Genomic DNA, 14,132 nt, shown 5'->3' with positions numbered 1-14,132 from the left:
GTGGTGAGTATATGGAACAAAGTGCCTGAGGAGGTAGTCGAGGAAGATACAATAATAACAGCATTTAAAAAGCATTTGGACAGGTGTCTGGATAGCAAAGGTTTAGAGGGCTATGGACTAGACAAAATAAGGGACAAATTCCCGACGGCAATTCGTTGACCGACTCGGCCGTGGCTGGGTGAATGATGAGTTGGCCCGGGTGTTGGACTGCACACAAAGCCCGGGTCAAAACTCCTCAGCTGGCCCGCCGGTTGGGCTTTGTGTTCTGCTGCACGCCAAGTCCGCCACCCCATCCAATTCACGAGCCGATGATCGGCCATGAGAAGGAGGGGTGGTGGTGGTGTCGGCGGTAAGCGAAGGTCCGAAGGTCGGACAGCTGGCCGGGCTGCCGACTGACGGGGCCACGGGCAAGAGCGGTCCTGTATGGGACAACCAATTTAGCCCAATATAACCATATAACAAGTACAGCACGGAAACAGGCCATCTCGGCCCTTCTAGTCCGTGCCGAACACTTACTCTCACCTAGTCCCATCTACCTGCACTCAGACCATAACCCTCCATTCCTTTCCCATCCATATACCTGTCCAATTTATTTTTAAATGATAAAATCGAACCTGCCTCCACCACGTCTACTGGAAGCTCATTCCACACAGCTACCACTCTCTGAGTAAAGAAGTTCCCCCTCGTGGTACCCCAAAACTTTTGTCCCTTAATTCTCAAATCATGTCCTCTTGTTTGAATCTTCCCTACTCTCAATGGAAAAAGCTTCTCCGCGTCAACTCTGTCTATCCCGCTCATCATTTTAAAGACTTCTATCAAGTCCCCCCTTAACCTTCTGTGCTTCAAAGAATAAAGACCTAACTTTTTTAACCTTTCTCTGTGACTTAGGTGCTGAAACCCAGGCAACATTCTAGTAAATCTCCTCTGTACTCTCTCTTAGAACGGGATGTCCCGTCCCATTCTAATACGGGACAGTAGGCAACCCTAGCTACGTCCTCACCCCACAGATCCCCCCCCATGCTCTCGCTAACCCACTGCCCCTCACCAGCCCCTGTTCTCAAAGGCCGGGGTCTCACTCGTTTTGCAGGGTGACGATTCGGTCCGTGGTGTTGGACAGCACCTCCTCTTGCATCCCCACAGGCTTGGCCTTGGCGTCGGCGCGTCCTTTTTTCTTCTTCGACATGCTTGTTGCCGTTTACCTGTGCGGGATTGTCAATGGAAAGTTAGCTTTGGCAAGCAATTCCTTAAAATATGTGTAGTCAGTTTAGGAAGGAACTGCAGATGCTGGTTTAAACCAAAGATAGACACAAAAAACTGGAGTAACTCAGCGGGACAGGCCGCATCTCAGGAGAGAAGGAATTGGGTGACGTTTCGGGTCGATCTGGTTAATATTCTACGATGGAGTGGGAGGGAGTGATCACAGCACCCCTGCCTCAGTTAAATTTTTTGTGTGTTTCTGTGTGTTCTTTTTCATTGTACCGCTGCTGGCAAATTCATTTCACTTGCACTTTATGTGCAAGTGACGAATAAAACTGGTCTCCCCCATTACAGGAAGGATGTGGAGCCTTTGGAGAGGGTGCATATTAACCAGAATGCTGCTAGGATTAGAAGGTATTAGCGATAAGTTGAACAAACTTCAATTGTTTTATCTGGAGCGTCGACGGTTGAGAAAGATAGAAGTTTGTGAAAATTAAGAGAGGGTAGACAATCAGAACCTTTTTCCCTGGTGGACCGAGATGTGAAAAACATTTTTCACACAGAGAGTGGTGAAGCTCTGGAATTCTCTGCCACAGAAGGTAGTTGAGGCCAGTTCATTGGCTATATTTAAGAGGGAGTTAGATGTGGCCCTTGTGGCTAAAGGGATCAGGGGGTATGGAGAGAAGGCAGGTACGGGATACTGAGTTGGATGATCAGCCATGATCATATTGAATGGTGGTGCTGGCTCGAAGTGCCGAATGGCCTACTCCTGCACCTATTTTCTATGTTTCTAAATGTCAATGAGTAGAGGACCATACCTCTTGAGTTGTGAGAGGAAAATTTTAAAGCAGATGTACCGGGTGAATCTTTTCATAAGTTCAGTTCAGTTTAGCACCAAGGTACAGTGAAAAACTTTTTGTTGCGTGCTAACCAGTCAGCAGAAAGACAATACATGATTACAATTGATCCATTACAGTGCATAGATACACTATTCATGGGGCAATATAATGCGCAATGTTTTTTATATTTCTATTACCTATTTATTAATTTTATTTTATTTATTTCATTTACTGATCTTGTCGGTATAAGAAAGTCAATGGTTGTTTGTGTTTTTGTTTTTTTAATCTTTGACCCCGTGTTTTCTTTGTATACCACTGAAGGAGATGCAAAGAAATGTTGTTGTACAGTTGTTGTGTAATGACAATAAACGTATTTGATTTGATTTGATGATTCTATGTTTCTATAAAGGAATAAGATTGAGGCCATTCGGACCATTAAGTCAACTCCACCACTTAATATTGTCTGTCCCTGGCTAAGGAAGTGAGATAACATAGAACTACTGTGAACATTTTAGTTCAGTTTAGTTTATTGTCATGTGTACTGAGGTACAGTGAAAAGCTTTTGTTTTGGGGTGTCTAGGGGGACAGTTAGCAGAAAGACAATACATGATTAGGATCCTCCTCCTCCTTTTTCCTTTCTTCTCCCCCCCCCCCATCAGTCTGAAGAAGGGTTTTGGCCCAAAATGTTGCCTATTTCCTTCGCTCCATAGATGCTGTTGCACCCGCTGAGTTTCTCCAGCATTTTTGAATACACGATTATGATTCTGGAGGTCTGGAGGACCCGGACTCTGGAGGACCAGGAGTCTGGAGGTCTGAAGGTCCACGTCTGGAGGTCTAGAGGATCAGGAGTCTAAAGGTCTGGAGGACCGGGGGTCTGGAGGACCAAGGGTCTGGAGGACCGGGCGTCTGGAGGTCTGGAGGACCAGGGGTCTGGAGGACCAGGGGTCTGGAGGTCTGGAGGACCAAGGGTGTGGATGTGGAGGACCAGGGGTCTGGAGGTCTGGAGGACCAAGGGTGTGGAGGACCAGGAGTCTGGAGGACCAGGTGTCTGGAGGTCTGGAGGACCAGGTGTCTGGAGGTCTGGAGGACCAGGGGTCTGAAGATCTGGAGGACTCCTCATTTTTTCTGGAGGTCTGGAGGACCAGGGGTCTGGAGGTCTGGAGGGACCAGGGGTCTGAAGATCTGGAGGACCGGGCGTCTGGAGGTCTGGAGGACCAGGGGTCTGGAGGACCAGGGGTCTGGAGGTCTGGAGGACCAAGGGTGTGGAGGACCAGGAGTCTGGAGGTCTGGAGGACCTGGAGGACCAGGGGTCTGGAGGACCAGGGGTCTGGAGGTCTGGAGGACCAAGGGTGTGGAGGACCAGGAGTCTGGACCAAGGGTGTGGAGGAGGGGTCAGGGGTCTGGAGGACCAAGGGTGTGGAGGACCAGGAGTCTGGTCTGGAGGACCAAGGGTGTGGAGATCTGGAGGACCAGGGGTCTGAAGATCTGGAGGACCAGGGGTCTGGAGGTCTGGAGGACCAGGGGTCTGGAGGTCTGGAGGACCAGGAGTCTGGAGGACCAGGGGAGTGGAGGTCTGGAGGACCAGGAGTGGAGATCTGGAGGACAGGGGTCTGGGGTCTGGAGGACCAGGAGTCTGGAGGACCAGGAGTCTGGAGGTCTGGAGGACCAGGGGTCTGAAGATCTGGAGGACCAGGAGTCTGGAGGACCAGGGGTCTGGAGGTCTGGAGGACCAGGAGTCTGGAGGACCAGGGGTCTGAAGATCTGGAGGACCAGGAGTGGAGATCTGGAGGACCAGGAGTGGAGGTCTGGAGGACCAGGGGTGGAGGTCTGGAGGACCAGGAGTCTGGAGGTCTGGAGGACCAGGAGTCTGGAGGACCAGGAGTCTGGAGGACCAGGAGTCTGGAGGACCAGGAGTCTGGAGGTCTGAAGCAAATATCCTAGGATCTTTGGGCTGGAGGACCACGTCTGCGGACCGGCGACCCGCGGCTCCCAACACCAGCTCCGCGCCTCGATCCCCACCCACCGAGCAAGGAGCTGGACTCGCTGCTGACGGCGGCCCGGGGCCGCGACCATCCATCTCCCCGCCGACAGCAGCGGCTCCAGGCTCCACAACAGCCCGGTCACCATGGCGACGCCCGTCACCGTCCCCGCCCGCCTCCCTGCTTCACTTCTCTACGTTTAACCTACAGGATGTTTGACTTTGAGTGCGGTGGGGATTCGCCACTGACCTGCGATCACATGTGTTTATTGACTCCACTTTACTTCGCTCCTTCTCCTCCCCCCGCGGCCCGTCTACCGATGCTCAAGCCCCGTTGCCGCGGCAACCGCGCCGGAAACCAGTCGCCGTACCCGCTGTGTGACGTCGTGTTCCGAGCGCCCGTTGCTAGGGAGGAGAGTGGGGCTCGCCTCTCCGCTTCCGGCGCGCCGCCGATGACGCCACGAGGTCCTGTGTCCCAGGATAGACTATTATTGTGGTCACGTGTGCTGAGGTACAGTCAACGCCATCGCCATCCAAACTGATCCCATCAGGATCACATCGGAGTCTCACCGTATCGGCGTCTCCACCCGAAACGTCGCCTATCTCCTTCGCTCCATAGATGCTGCCGCAACTGCTGAGTTTCTCCAGCACTTTTGCCCGCCTTCGATTTTTCCAGCATCTGCAGTTCCTTCTTGAACACAGTATTAGCAGATACACCGCATCGGATATATCAATACAATCAGAAGCTCGTAAGATCTAGAAGCAGAATTTGAGCATTTGGCCCAGTCTGAAGAAGGGTCCCAACTCGGGTTGCCAACTTCCTCACTCCCAAATAGACAATAGACAATAGGTGCAGGAGTAGGCCTTCGAACCAGCACCGCCATTCAATGTGATCATGGCTGATCATCCCCAATCAGTACCCCGTTCCTGCCTTCTCCCCATATCCCCTGACTCCGCTATCTTTAAGAGCCCTATCTAGCTCTCTCTTGAAAGCATCCAGAGAACATGCCTCCACCTCCCTCCGAGGCAGAGATAAGGGACAAAAGGTCTAAAAATAAGTGACAAATTCCCGACGGCAATTCGTTGACCGACTCGGCCGTGGCTGGGTGAATGATGAGTTGGCCCGGGTGCTGGGCTGCACACCAAGCTGAGGAGTTTTGGTCCGGAGTTGCGTGATGTCGCGCGCATAGTCCGGCGCCCCGTCCAACCCGTGGTGTCGGCGGTAAGCGAAGGTCTGAAGATCGGAAGGTCGGACAGCTGGCCGGGCTGCCGACCGACGGGGCCACGGGCGAGGTGTTGCTTCACTCTATCGGCTGCACTACGTCGGGAAGGGTGAGGCGAGGTCGGGCGCTGCGCACCGACCCGACAGTCCCCCCGACCCGAATAGTAACAGTCAAATACGGGACAAGGGCGGTCCCGTATAGGACAAACCAATTTAGCCCAATATACGGGATGTTCCGACTAATACAGGACAGTTGGCAACCCCAGTCCTGACCCTGAAGCGTTGCCTTTCCATGTTCTCCACAGATGCTGCCTGACCCGCTGACTTAATCCAGCACTCTGTGAAACGTTTCCTATCCATGTTCTCCAGAAATGCTGCCTGACCTGCTGAGCTACTCCAGCACTTCGTAGCTTCTCTTCAACAGTATCTTGAGTTTGAGGCTGAGGGCGGATTGGAATTATATAATTTGTACTAACAATCAGCCATGTTCAGAAGTTCCAGGAGCAGAATTAGGCCATTTGGCCCATCAAGTCAACTCCGCCATTCAATCATGGCTGATCTATCCCTCTCAACCCCATTCTCCTGCTTTCTCGCCGTAACCCCTGACAGATTCAGATTCAGATTCAGATTCAATTTTAATTGTCATTGTCAGTGTACAGTACAGAGACAACGAAATGCATTTAGCATCTCCCTTGAAGAGCGACATAGCAAACGATTTGAATAAATAAGTACACAAAATAATAGTACACCCGTACTAATCAAGTATCTGTTAATCTACATCTTAAAAATATCCAATGACTTGGCCTCCATAGCCAATAGGTACCATAGGTGGAGCAAAGGGGGAGATACTCAGTACATAATATAGTTTGTGTAGGACAGAACTGCAGATGATGGTTTACACCGAAGACAGACACAAAATGCTGGAGTAACTCAGCTGGACAGGCAGCATCTCTGGAGAGAAGGAACGAGTGACATTTCGGGGTCAAGCCCCTTGTGCAGAATATAGTTCCCAGCATTGTAGCGCATCAGTGCCATAGACAAAATCTAATGTGCGCAATGGGGCAGAGGTGAATCGGACAGTGCCCTAGCTTATGGAAGGAATACACAAAATGCTGAAGTAACTAAGGCAGCATTCCTGAAGAGAATGGGTGTCATTCCGGGTCGAGACCCCTGTTCAGATTCAACGTTCAGTAGCCTGATAACAGAGGGGAAGAAGCTGAGTCTGGGTGGCGCGTACTTTTGAGCTTCTGTAACTTCTGCCGGATGGGAGTAAGGGAAAAAAGGTATGACCGGGGTGGGACGTCTTGGATTATGTTGGCTGTTGTTTCTCACCGAGGCAGCGTGGTGTAGATAGACTCTTTGCAATGCCTTGCAGTCTCGGACAGAACTGTTTCCAAACCCAGCTGTGTATGCGTTCTACAATGTATCTGGAGCCGTTAGTCAGTCATAAGAGACAGTTTCCTCAGTCGAGTCAAGTGGTGGCATTGGTGTACCTTCTTGGCTGTCACCAATAAGGTTGATTGATGACTAAGGGCAGCACAGTGGCGCAGCGGTAGAGTTGCTGCCTTACTGCACTGGAGACCCCTGTTTGACCCTGACTATGGGTGCTGTCTGTACGGAGTGACCATAGGGGGGGTTACTCCGGGTGCACCAGTTTCCTCCTACACTCCAAAGATGTACAGGTTTGTAGTTTAGACAATAGACAATAGGTGCAGGAGTAGGCCATTTGGCCATTCGAGCCAGCACCGCCATTCAACGTGATCATGGCTGATCATCCCCAATCAGTACCCTGTTCCTGCCTTCTCTCCATATCCCCTGACTCCACTATTTTTATGAGCCCTATCTAGCTCTCCAGAGAACCTGCCTCAACCGCCCTCTGCGGCAGAGAATGCCACAGGCTCACCACTCTCTGTGAGAAAAAGAGTTTCCTAGTCTCCGTTCTAAATGATTTCTCCCTTATTCTTAAACTGTGGCCTCAGGTTCTGGACTCCCCCAACATCGGGAACATGTTTCCTGCCTCTAGCTCTTAAAAATAGCAGTTAGGGGATAGGTGGAGAAGGCAGGAACGGGTTACTGATTGTGGATGATCAGCCATGATCACTTTGAATGGCGGTGCTGGCTCGAAGGGCCGAATGCTCTCCTCCTCAACCTATTGTCTATTGTTTATTGTCTGTATGGCAAATCAAATTCCTCGTATTTTGCAAAACATACTTGGCTAATAAATTACAATTCTGATTATGATTATGAAACCTGCTATCAGTGAGTCTCCCACCCCCTTACTCCACCCCTCCACAGACCAACCTGGGCAGCTCTAAAGCAAGTCAACAGATGGTAGACAAAATTTGATGCAGGGAACATTGAAGCACTGAGGAGATGTACACTAAACGGTCCGATTTATAGGACTGGTGCAGCAATGGAGAGATCATAGAAACAGAAAAATAGGTGTAGGAGTAGGCCATTCGGCCCTTCGAGCCAGCACCGCCATTCAATATAATCATGGATGATCATCTAAAATCTGTACCCCGCTCTTGCTTTTTCCCCCATACCCCTTGATTCCCTTTGCCCTAAATCTAACTTTCTCTTGAAAACACCCAGTGAATTGGAGTCCACTGCTTTCTGTGGCAGAGAATTCCACAGATTCACAACTCTCTGGGTGAAAACCAGGGTGAAGATCAGAGTGGTGTAGGTGTGTGCACCTTTGAAAGTGGCAGAACAAGTTGAACGGACTATTTATAAACAACCAAAAATGGAAATGAGTCTGTGGAATTCTCTGCCTCAGAGGGCTGTGGAGGCCAGTTCTCTGGATGCTTTCAAGGGAGAGCTAGATAGGGCTCTTAAAGATAGCGATCAGGGGATATGGGGAGAAGGCAGGAACGGGGTACTGATTGTGGATGATCAGCCATGATCTCATTGAATGGAAGTGCTGGCTCGAAGGGCCAAATGGCACCTATTGTCTATTGTCTATTGTGATAGGAAGCTCTCTACGCGCATCAGTAGAAGTCGGTAAGAGTCGTTGTGAACACGCTGATCTTCCTTAATCTTCTGAGCAAGTAGAGGCATTGGTGTGGGGAACTACTTCCACTACCTGCACATACAGAAACTGGAACATTGTTGAAAATAAAACTCCTCAGATGCTTCAGAATAATTGTACATATAAGGCCGTCAACCAACTTGGCAGAGGAGATAAGATTTATGTGTGTAGAAAGGTACCGCAGATGCTGGTGTACACCGAATATAGACAGAAGATGATGGAATAACTCAGCGGATTGGGCAGCAACTCTGGAAGAAAGGAATAGATGACATTTCTGGTCAAAATCTTTCATCGGTTTTCAACCCAATATATCACCTATTCCCTTTCTTCACGGATGATGTCTGACCGGGATCCCAGGAATGAGTGGATTAATATTGTGAGTAATTTTGGGCACCATATCTGATGAAGGATATGCTGGCTCAGGAGATCAATAGACAATAGGCAATAGGTGCAGGAGGAGGCCATTCGGCCATTCGAGCCATTCAATGTGATCATGGCTGATCATCCCCAATCAGTACCCCGTTCCTGCCTTCTCCCCATATCGCCTGAATCCGCTATTTCCATTACACTGTCCCCTTTCTCTCTCCCTCCACGATCTTCCCTGTTCTCCATCATCCTCTGTTTCTCCGTGAGCTTCCGCCCAATCCTGACATTTGCTCTCCTGCCTTTTCCCTTCCTTCATCTTTTCATCCCTTCCCTCTCCATCCATCCCCTGCTCAGTCCGTCTTAACCAACCTGATCTCCCAGTGGCTCAGCACTTCAACTCCCCCTCCCATCCCCACACTGACCTTTCAGTCCTGGGCCTCCTCCATGGCCAGAGTGAGTCCCAGCGCAAATTGGAGGAGCAGCACCTCATATTTTGCTTGGGTAGTTTACACCCCAGCGGTATGAACATTGACCTCCAATTTCAAATAGCCCTTGCTCGCTCTCTTCACTCCCCCCCCCCCCTTCCCAGTTCTTCCATTAGTCCCACTGTCTCTGCCTACATTCTTTCTTTGTCCTACCCCCTTTCCCTGACATTGTCTGAAGAAGGGTCTCGACCAGAAACGTCGCCAATTGCTTCTCTCCGTAGATGCTGCCTCACCCGCTGAGTTTCTCCAGCATTCTGTGTCTATCTCCTGCTCTCTCTCTCTCTCTCTCTCTCTCTCTCTCTCTCTCTCTCTCGCTCTCTCTCTCTCTCTCACTCACTCTCCTTATCTCTCTCCCTCTCTTTCTCTTTCCCAATCCCTCACTCTTGTCCATCCTCATCCCTTGCTCCCTGTCATCTGTATGTTTTAAGAATAAGGAGCAAGGCATTTAGAACGGAGACGAGGAAACACTTTCTGTGAGTCTGTGGAATTCTCTGCCTCAGAGGGCGGTGGAGGCCGGTTCTCTGGATGCTTTCAAGAGAGAGCTAGATAGGGCTCTTAAAAATATCGGAGTCAGGGGATATGGGGAGAAGACAGGAACGGGGTACTGATTGTGGATGATCAGCCATGATCACATTGAATGGCGGCGCTGGCTCGAAGGGCTGAATGGCCTGCTCCTGCACCTGGTGGGCAGCACGGTGATGCAGCGGTAGAGTTGCCGCCTCACAGCGCCAGAGACCCGGGTTTGATCCTGACTGCGGGTGGTGCTGTCTGTGCGGAGTTTGCACGTTCTCCCCATGACCTGCATGGGTTTTCTCCGGGCCCTCCAGTTTCTTCCTATACTCCAAAGACGTGCAGATTTGTATAAGAAAGAACTGCGGATGCTGGAAAAATCGAAGGTGGACAAAAACGCTGGAGAAACTCAGCGGGTGAGGCAGCATCTATGGAGCGAAGGAAATAGGAGACATTTCGGGTCGAGACCCTAAAGGGCCTGTCCCACTGTACGAATTCATTCGTGCCAATTAAAAAAAAAAAATCAAACTCGTGGTAAGCACGTAGAATGTACGTAGCGGGTACGTCGGAGCTCGGGACGTCTCTTAGCGGCTCGTAAAGCTAACGGCAGGTACTCGGGAAACGCGGTAAGCTCGGGAATACTCGTGACGATTTTTCAACATGTTGAAAAAATGTCCACGAGAGCCCCGAGTACCTTACGAGCGGCCATTACCGTAATTCTCCGAGTTCGAATCAGGGCAAACTGGGGAGAACTCTTGAATGAACTCGTACAGTGGGACAGCCCCATTAGGGTCTCCTTTCCTCCCTCACATCCCTAAGGGTCTCGACCCGAAACATCACCTATTCCTTCGCTCCATAGATGCTGCCTCACCCGCTGAGTTCCTCCAGCATTTTTTTGTCCACCTGCAGATTTGTAGGTTAATTGGCTTCTGTAAAATCGTACATTGTCCCTAGCGTGGAGGATAGCGCTAGTGTACGGGGTGGTCGCTGGTCGGTGTGTGTCGTTTGGCCAAAGGGTCTGTTTCCAGTCTAGATTTTTCACCATGTCTTGGTATATATAATTCAGAATAATAATTCAAGACTAACACTTTCTCTTCTCCTTCACACCTCTTCTTTCACGAAAACTTCCTCCCTCACATGCCTTTAATCCCTACTCCTGCTGTCTAATATCCTCCCTCTCCCCTTTCTCGATCTGCCTCCCCTTCTCCATTCCTCCCCCCCCCCCCTCTCTCCCCTTTCTCTCTGCTCCCTCCACCCTGACTCTCTTCCTCCTTCCCCTCATCTCTCTCCTGTCTCCTCCTTCCCCTCTACTTTTCACATCCGTTCCCATCCTCCGCCACCGTACTAACCCCCCCCTTTCTCTTCCTCTCCCTCTGCCCTTTTCACTCTTCCGTACCTAAAAAACAACCCCCCTCTCCACTGCCTTACTATCCTCTCCCTCCCTCTCTCTCCCCTTCCCTCTCTCCCCACTTTTCCCTCTCACTCCCCTCTCTCTAACCCTCCCTCTATCTCCCCCTCCCTATCCCCTATACCACTTCTCTCTCTCTCCCTCTATCTCTCCCTTCCCTCTCTCCCCCTCCCTCTCTCTCTCCTCTCTCTCCTCTCTCTCTCTCTCTCTCTCTCTCTCTCTCTCTCCCCCACCCCCCCCTCTCCCCCCCTCCCTCTCCCCCCCCTCTCCCCCCCTCTCTCTCCTCTTCTCTCTCTCTCTCTATCCCCTCCCTCCCCCTCTCTCCCCCTCCTCCCTCTCCCTCTCCTCCTCTCCCCCTCCCCCCTCTCCTCTCTCTCTCCCCCCTCTCTCTCTCCCCTCTCTCCCTCTCCCCCTCCCTCTCCCCCTCCTCTCTCTCTCCTCCTCTCCCCTCCTCCTCCTCTCCTCCTCTCTCCCCCCTCCTCCCTTCTCCCTCTCTCTCTCAACCTCTTCCCTCCTCCCCCCTCCTCTCTCCCCCTCCTCCCCTCCCTCTCCATTCCTCTCCTCCCCCTTCTCCTCCATCTTTCCCCCTCTTTCCCCCTCCTCTCGTTTCTCCTCTTCCCTCTTCCGCTTTCCCCCCCCTCCCTCTCTAACCACTCTCTCTTCCTTTTCCTCTGTACCCTTCTCTCTCTCCCCCTCCATCCCCGTCCCTCTCGCATTCCGCCTCCCCCCCTCCCCACTCCCCCCCTCTACCCTTCTCCTCTAACCCTCCCTCCTACCCTCATCCCTTTCCCCTACCTCCTCCCTCCCTCCTCCTCTCCCCCCCTCTCCTTTCCCCCTTTCCCCCTTCCTCCCCCTCACCTCACCACACCCTCCCTTTTGCACTCTCCCATTCATCTTTCTCTCTCTCTCTCTCTCTCTCTCTCCCTTCTCTTCTCTCTCTATTCCCCTCCCTATCTTTTTCTCCCTTCCCTCCCCATACATTATATTCCCCCTCACTTCCCCTCTCCCTCTCCCTAATACCCCCACTCTCCCCTTCTTTTCCTCCCACCCACATCTCACTCTCTCCCCCTTTCTCACTCTGCTTTCTCCCTGACTCCCTTCCTCCTGTCTGTCTCCTCCTTTCTCTCACCCCCTCACACCTCTCTATCTCTCTCTCTCCCTTTCTCCCTCTCTCTCTATTTCTCCCTCCCCTTTTCCATCTCTCTGCCTCTCCCCTTTCTCCCCCTCTCTCTCTCTCTCTCTCCAGCGATTCAAACGACAGCTTGGTGAGAGTTCAGTAGCCGGGAGATTCATGGATAAAACAACAGCCTTTCATCTGTGGTGTAGTGGAAGGTCAGTAGCAGTACTCCCTCTATCTCCCTCTTCCTCTTCCCCCCCTCCCCTCCCCCCCCCTCCCCCTCCCCTCCCCCTCCTCTCCTCCCCATCCCTCTCCACCCTCCCCTCCCCTCCCCTCCCCTCTCCTCTCCTCCCCTCCCCTTTCCTCTCCTCTCCTCTCCTCTCCTCTCCTCTCCTCTCCTCTCCCCTCCCTCCTCTCCTCTCCTCTCCTCTCCTCTCCTCTCCTTCCTCCCCTCTCTCTCCTCCTCCCCTATCCTCTCCCTCTCCTCCCCCCTCCTCCCCTCTCCCCCCCTCTCCTCCCCTCTCTCCTCTCCTCTCCCCTCTCATCCCCCCCTCTCCTCTCCTTTCCCCCCCCCCCCTCTCCTCTCCCCTCCCCTCCCCTCTCCCCTGCTCTCTTCTTCTCCTCCGCTCTCCCCCTCTCCCCTCTCTCTCCTCTCCTCTCCTCCCTCCTCTCCTCCCCTCCTCCTCTCCTCCTCCTCTCATCCCTCCTCTCCTCTCTCCTCCCCTCTCCTCTTACCCCTCCCCCCACCCTCTCCACCCCTGATCTCTCCCCTCTCGCTCTCCCCTCTCCCTGGACCCGACAGCCCCTCCCAAGCTGCACCAAGCTGACAGCTGCATGAAGATATGAGTTTACCACCAGTTTTGTAAACACTGTGTCGCAGTCCAATCCCCGCTGAGCCCTTTGGCTGGGAACGTTCCTGACTCCTAACATCATGGGGCAAGAAGCCACTCTCTGTTGTCATGGAAAACCTCCAGCAATTAAAGTTTAATGTTCCGGGTCCTGCAGCAAGTAAATACTGAGGAAAATCAGGGTGGGGGGGGGCAGTTTAAAAGATGCTCATTTCACGTTTTCCTTGAATGTGCCTTTTTAATCAGTTATAAAAATAGTGGGCAATAGACAATAGGTGCAGGAGTAGGCCATTCGGCCCTTCGAGCCAACACCGCCATTCAATGTGATCATGGCTGATCATCCCCAATCAGTACCCCGTTCCTCCCTTCTCCCCCCTATCTCTTGACTCCACTATCTTTAAGAGCCCTATCTAGCTCTCTCTTGAAAGTATCCAGAGAACCGGCCTCCACTGCCCTTGTGAATTCCACAGACTCACCACTCTCTGTGAGAAAAAGTGTTTCCTTGTCTCTGTTCTTAATGGCTTACGCCTCATTCTTAAACTGTGGCCCCTGGTTCTGGATTCCCCTGAGGAAGGTAACATGTTTCCTGCCTCTAGCGTGTCCAAGCCCTTAATAATCTTATCGGAGGGTGTTAAACAGTCATAGAGTGATACAGAGTGTAAACGGGCCCTCTGTCTAACTTATCCACACCGGCAAACATGTTCCATCTGCACTAGTCCCACCTGCCTGCGTTTGGCCCATATTCCTCCAAACTTGTCCTATCCATGTACCTATCTAATTGTTTCTTAGACGTTGGGATAGTCCCTGCCTCATCTACCTCCTCCAGCAGCTCGTGCCATATGCCCACCACCCTTTGTGTGGAAAAGTGTCCCTCAGGTTCCTAATAAATCTTTCCCCTCTCATTTTAACCTAAGTCCTGTAGTTCTCAATTCCCCTTGTCTGGGCAAGAGACTTGGTGCATCTACCTGATCAATTCCTCTCACGATTTTATACACCAGTGTATGGAACAATCTGCCAGAGGAATAAATCAATGAATGGGGAGGTAGTTGAAACAAGGACTACAGCAATTTTTAAGAAGCAGTTAGACAGGTACAAAGAAAAATATAAAACAGGTGCAGGAGTAGGCCATTC

The 14,132-nt window shown here is 51.7% G+C and overlaps 2 protein-coding genes across 2 annotated transcripts in view; one reads left to right on the top strand and one right to left on the bottom strand.

Annotated features, from left to right (window-relative positions):
• The window catches only part of ccdc166 (coiled-coil domain containing 166), a 31,119-nt gene extending 26,702 nt beyond the window's left edge, over positions 1-4,417 (bottom strand). Inside the window, exons 1-2 of the mRNA XM_055664860.1 lie at positions 4,265-4,417; positions 1,077-1,199 (exon numbers count right to left, since the gene is read on the bottom strand). Coding sequence (XP_055520835.1) covers positions 1,077-1,183 — 107 coding nt within the window. The 5' untranslated portion in view covers positions 1,184-1,199; positions 4,265-4,417. The remainder of the gene's footprint in view (positions 1-1,076; positions 1,200-4,264) is intronic.
• The window catches only part of si:dkey-183c6.8 (protein O-GlcNAcase), a 63,402-nt gene continuing 53,496 nt past the window's right edge, over positions 4,227-14,132 (top strand). Inside the window, exons 1-2 of the mRNA XM_055664863.1 lie at positions 4,227-4,484; positions 12,317-12,368. Coding sequence (XP_055520838.1) covers positions 4,227-4,484; positions 12,317-12,368 — 310 coding nt within the window. The remainder of the gene's footprint in view (positions 4,485-12,316; positions 12,369-14,132) is intronic.

The sequence above is a fragment of the Leucoraja erinacea genome, chromosome 48, assembly GCF_028641065.1.
Source record: "Leucoraja erinacea ecotype New England chromosome 48, Leri_hhj_1, whole genome shotgun sequence".
Lineage (NCBI taxonomy): Eukaryota > Metazoa > Chordata > Chondrichthyes > Rajiformes > Rajidae > Leucoraja > Leucoraja erinaceus.
This window is presented reverse-complemented; position numbering and strand designations above follow the sequence as displayed.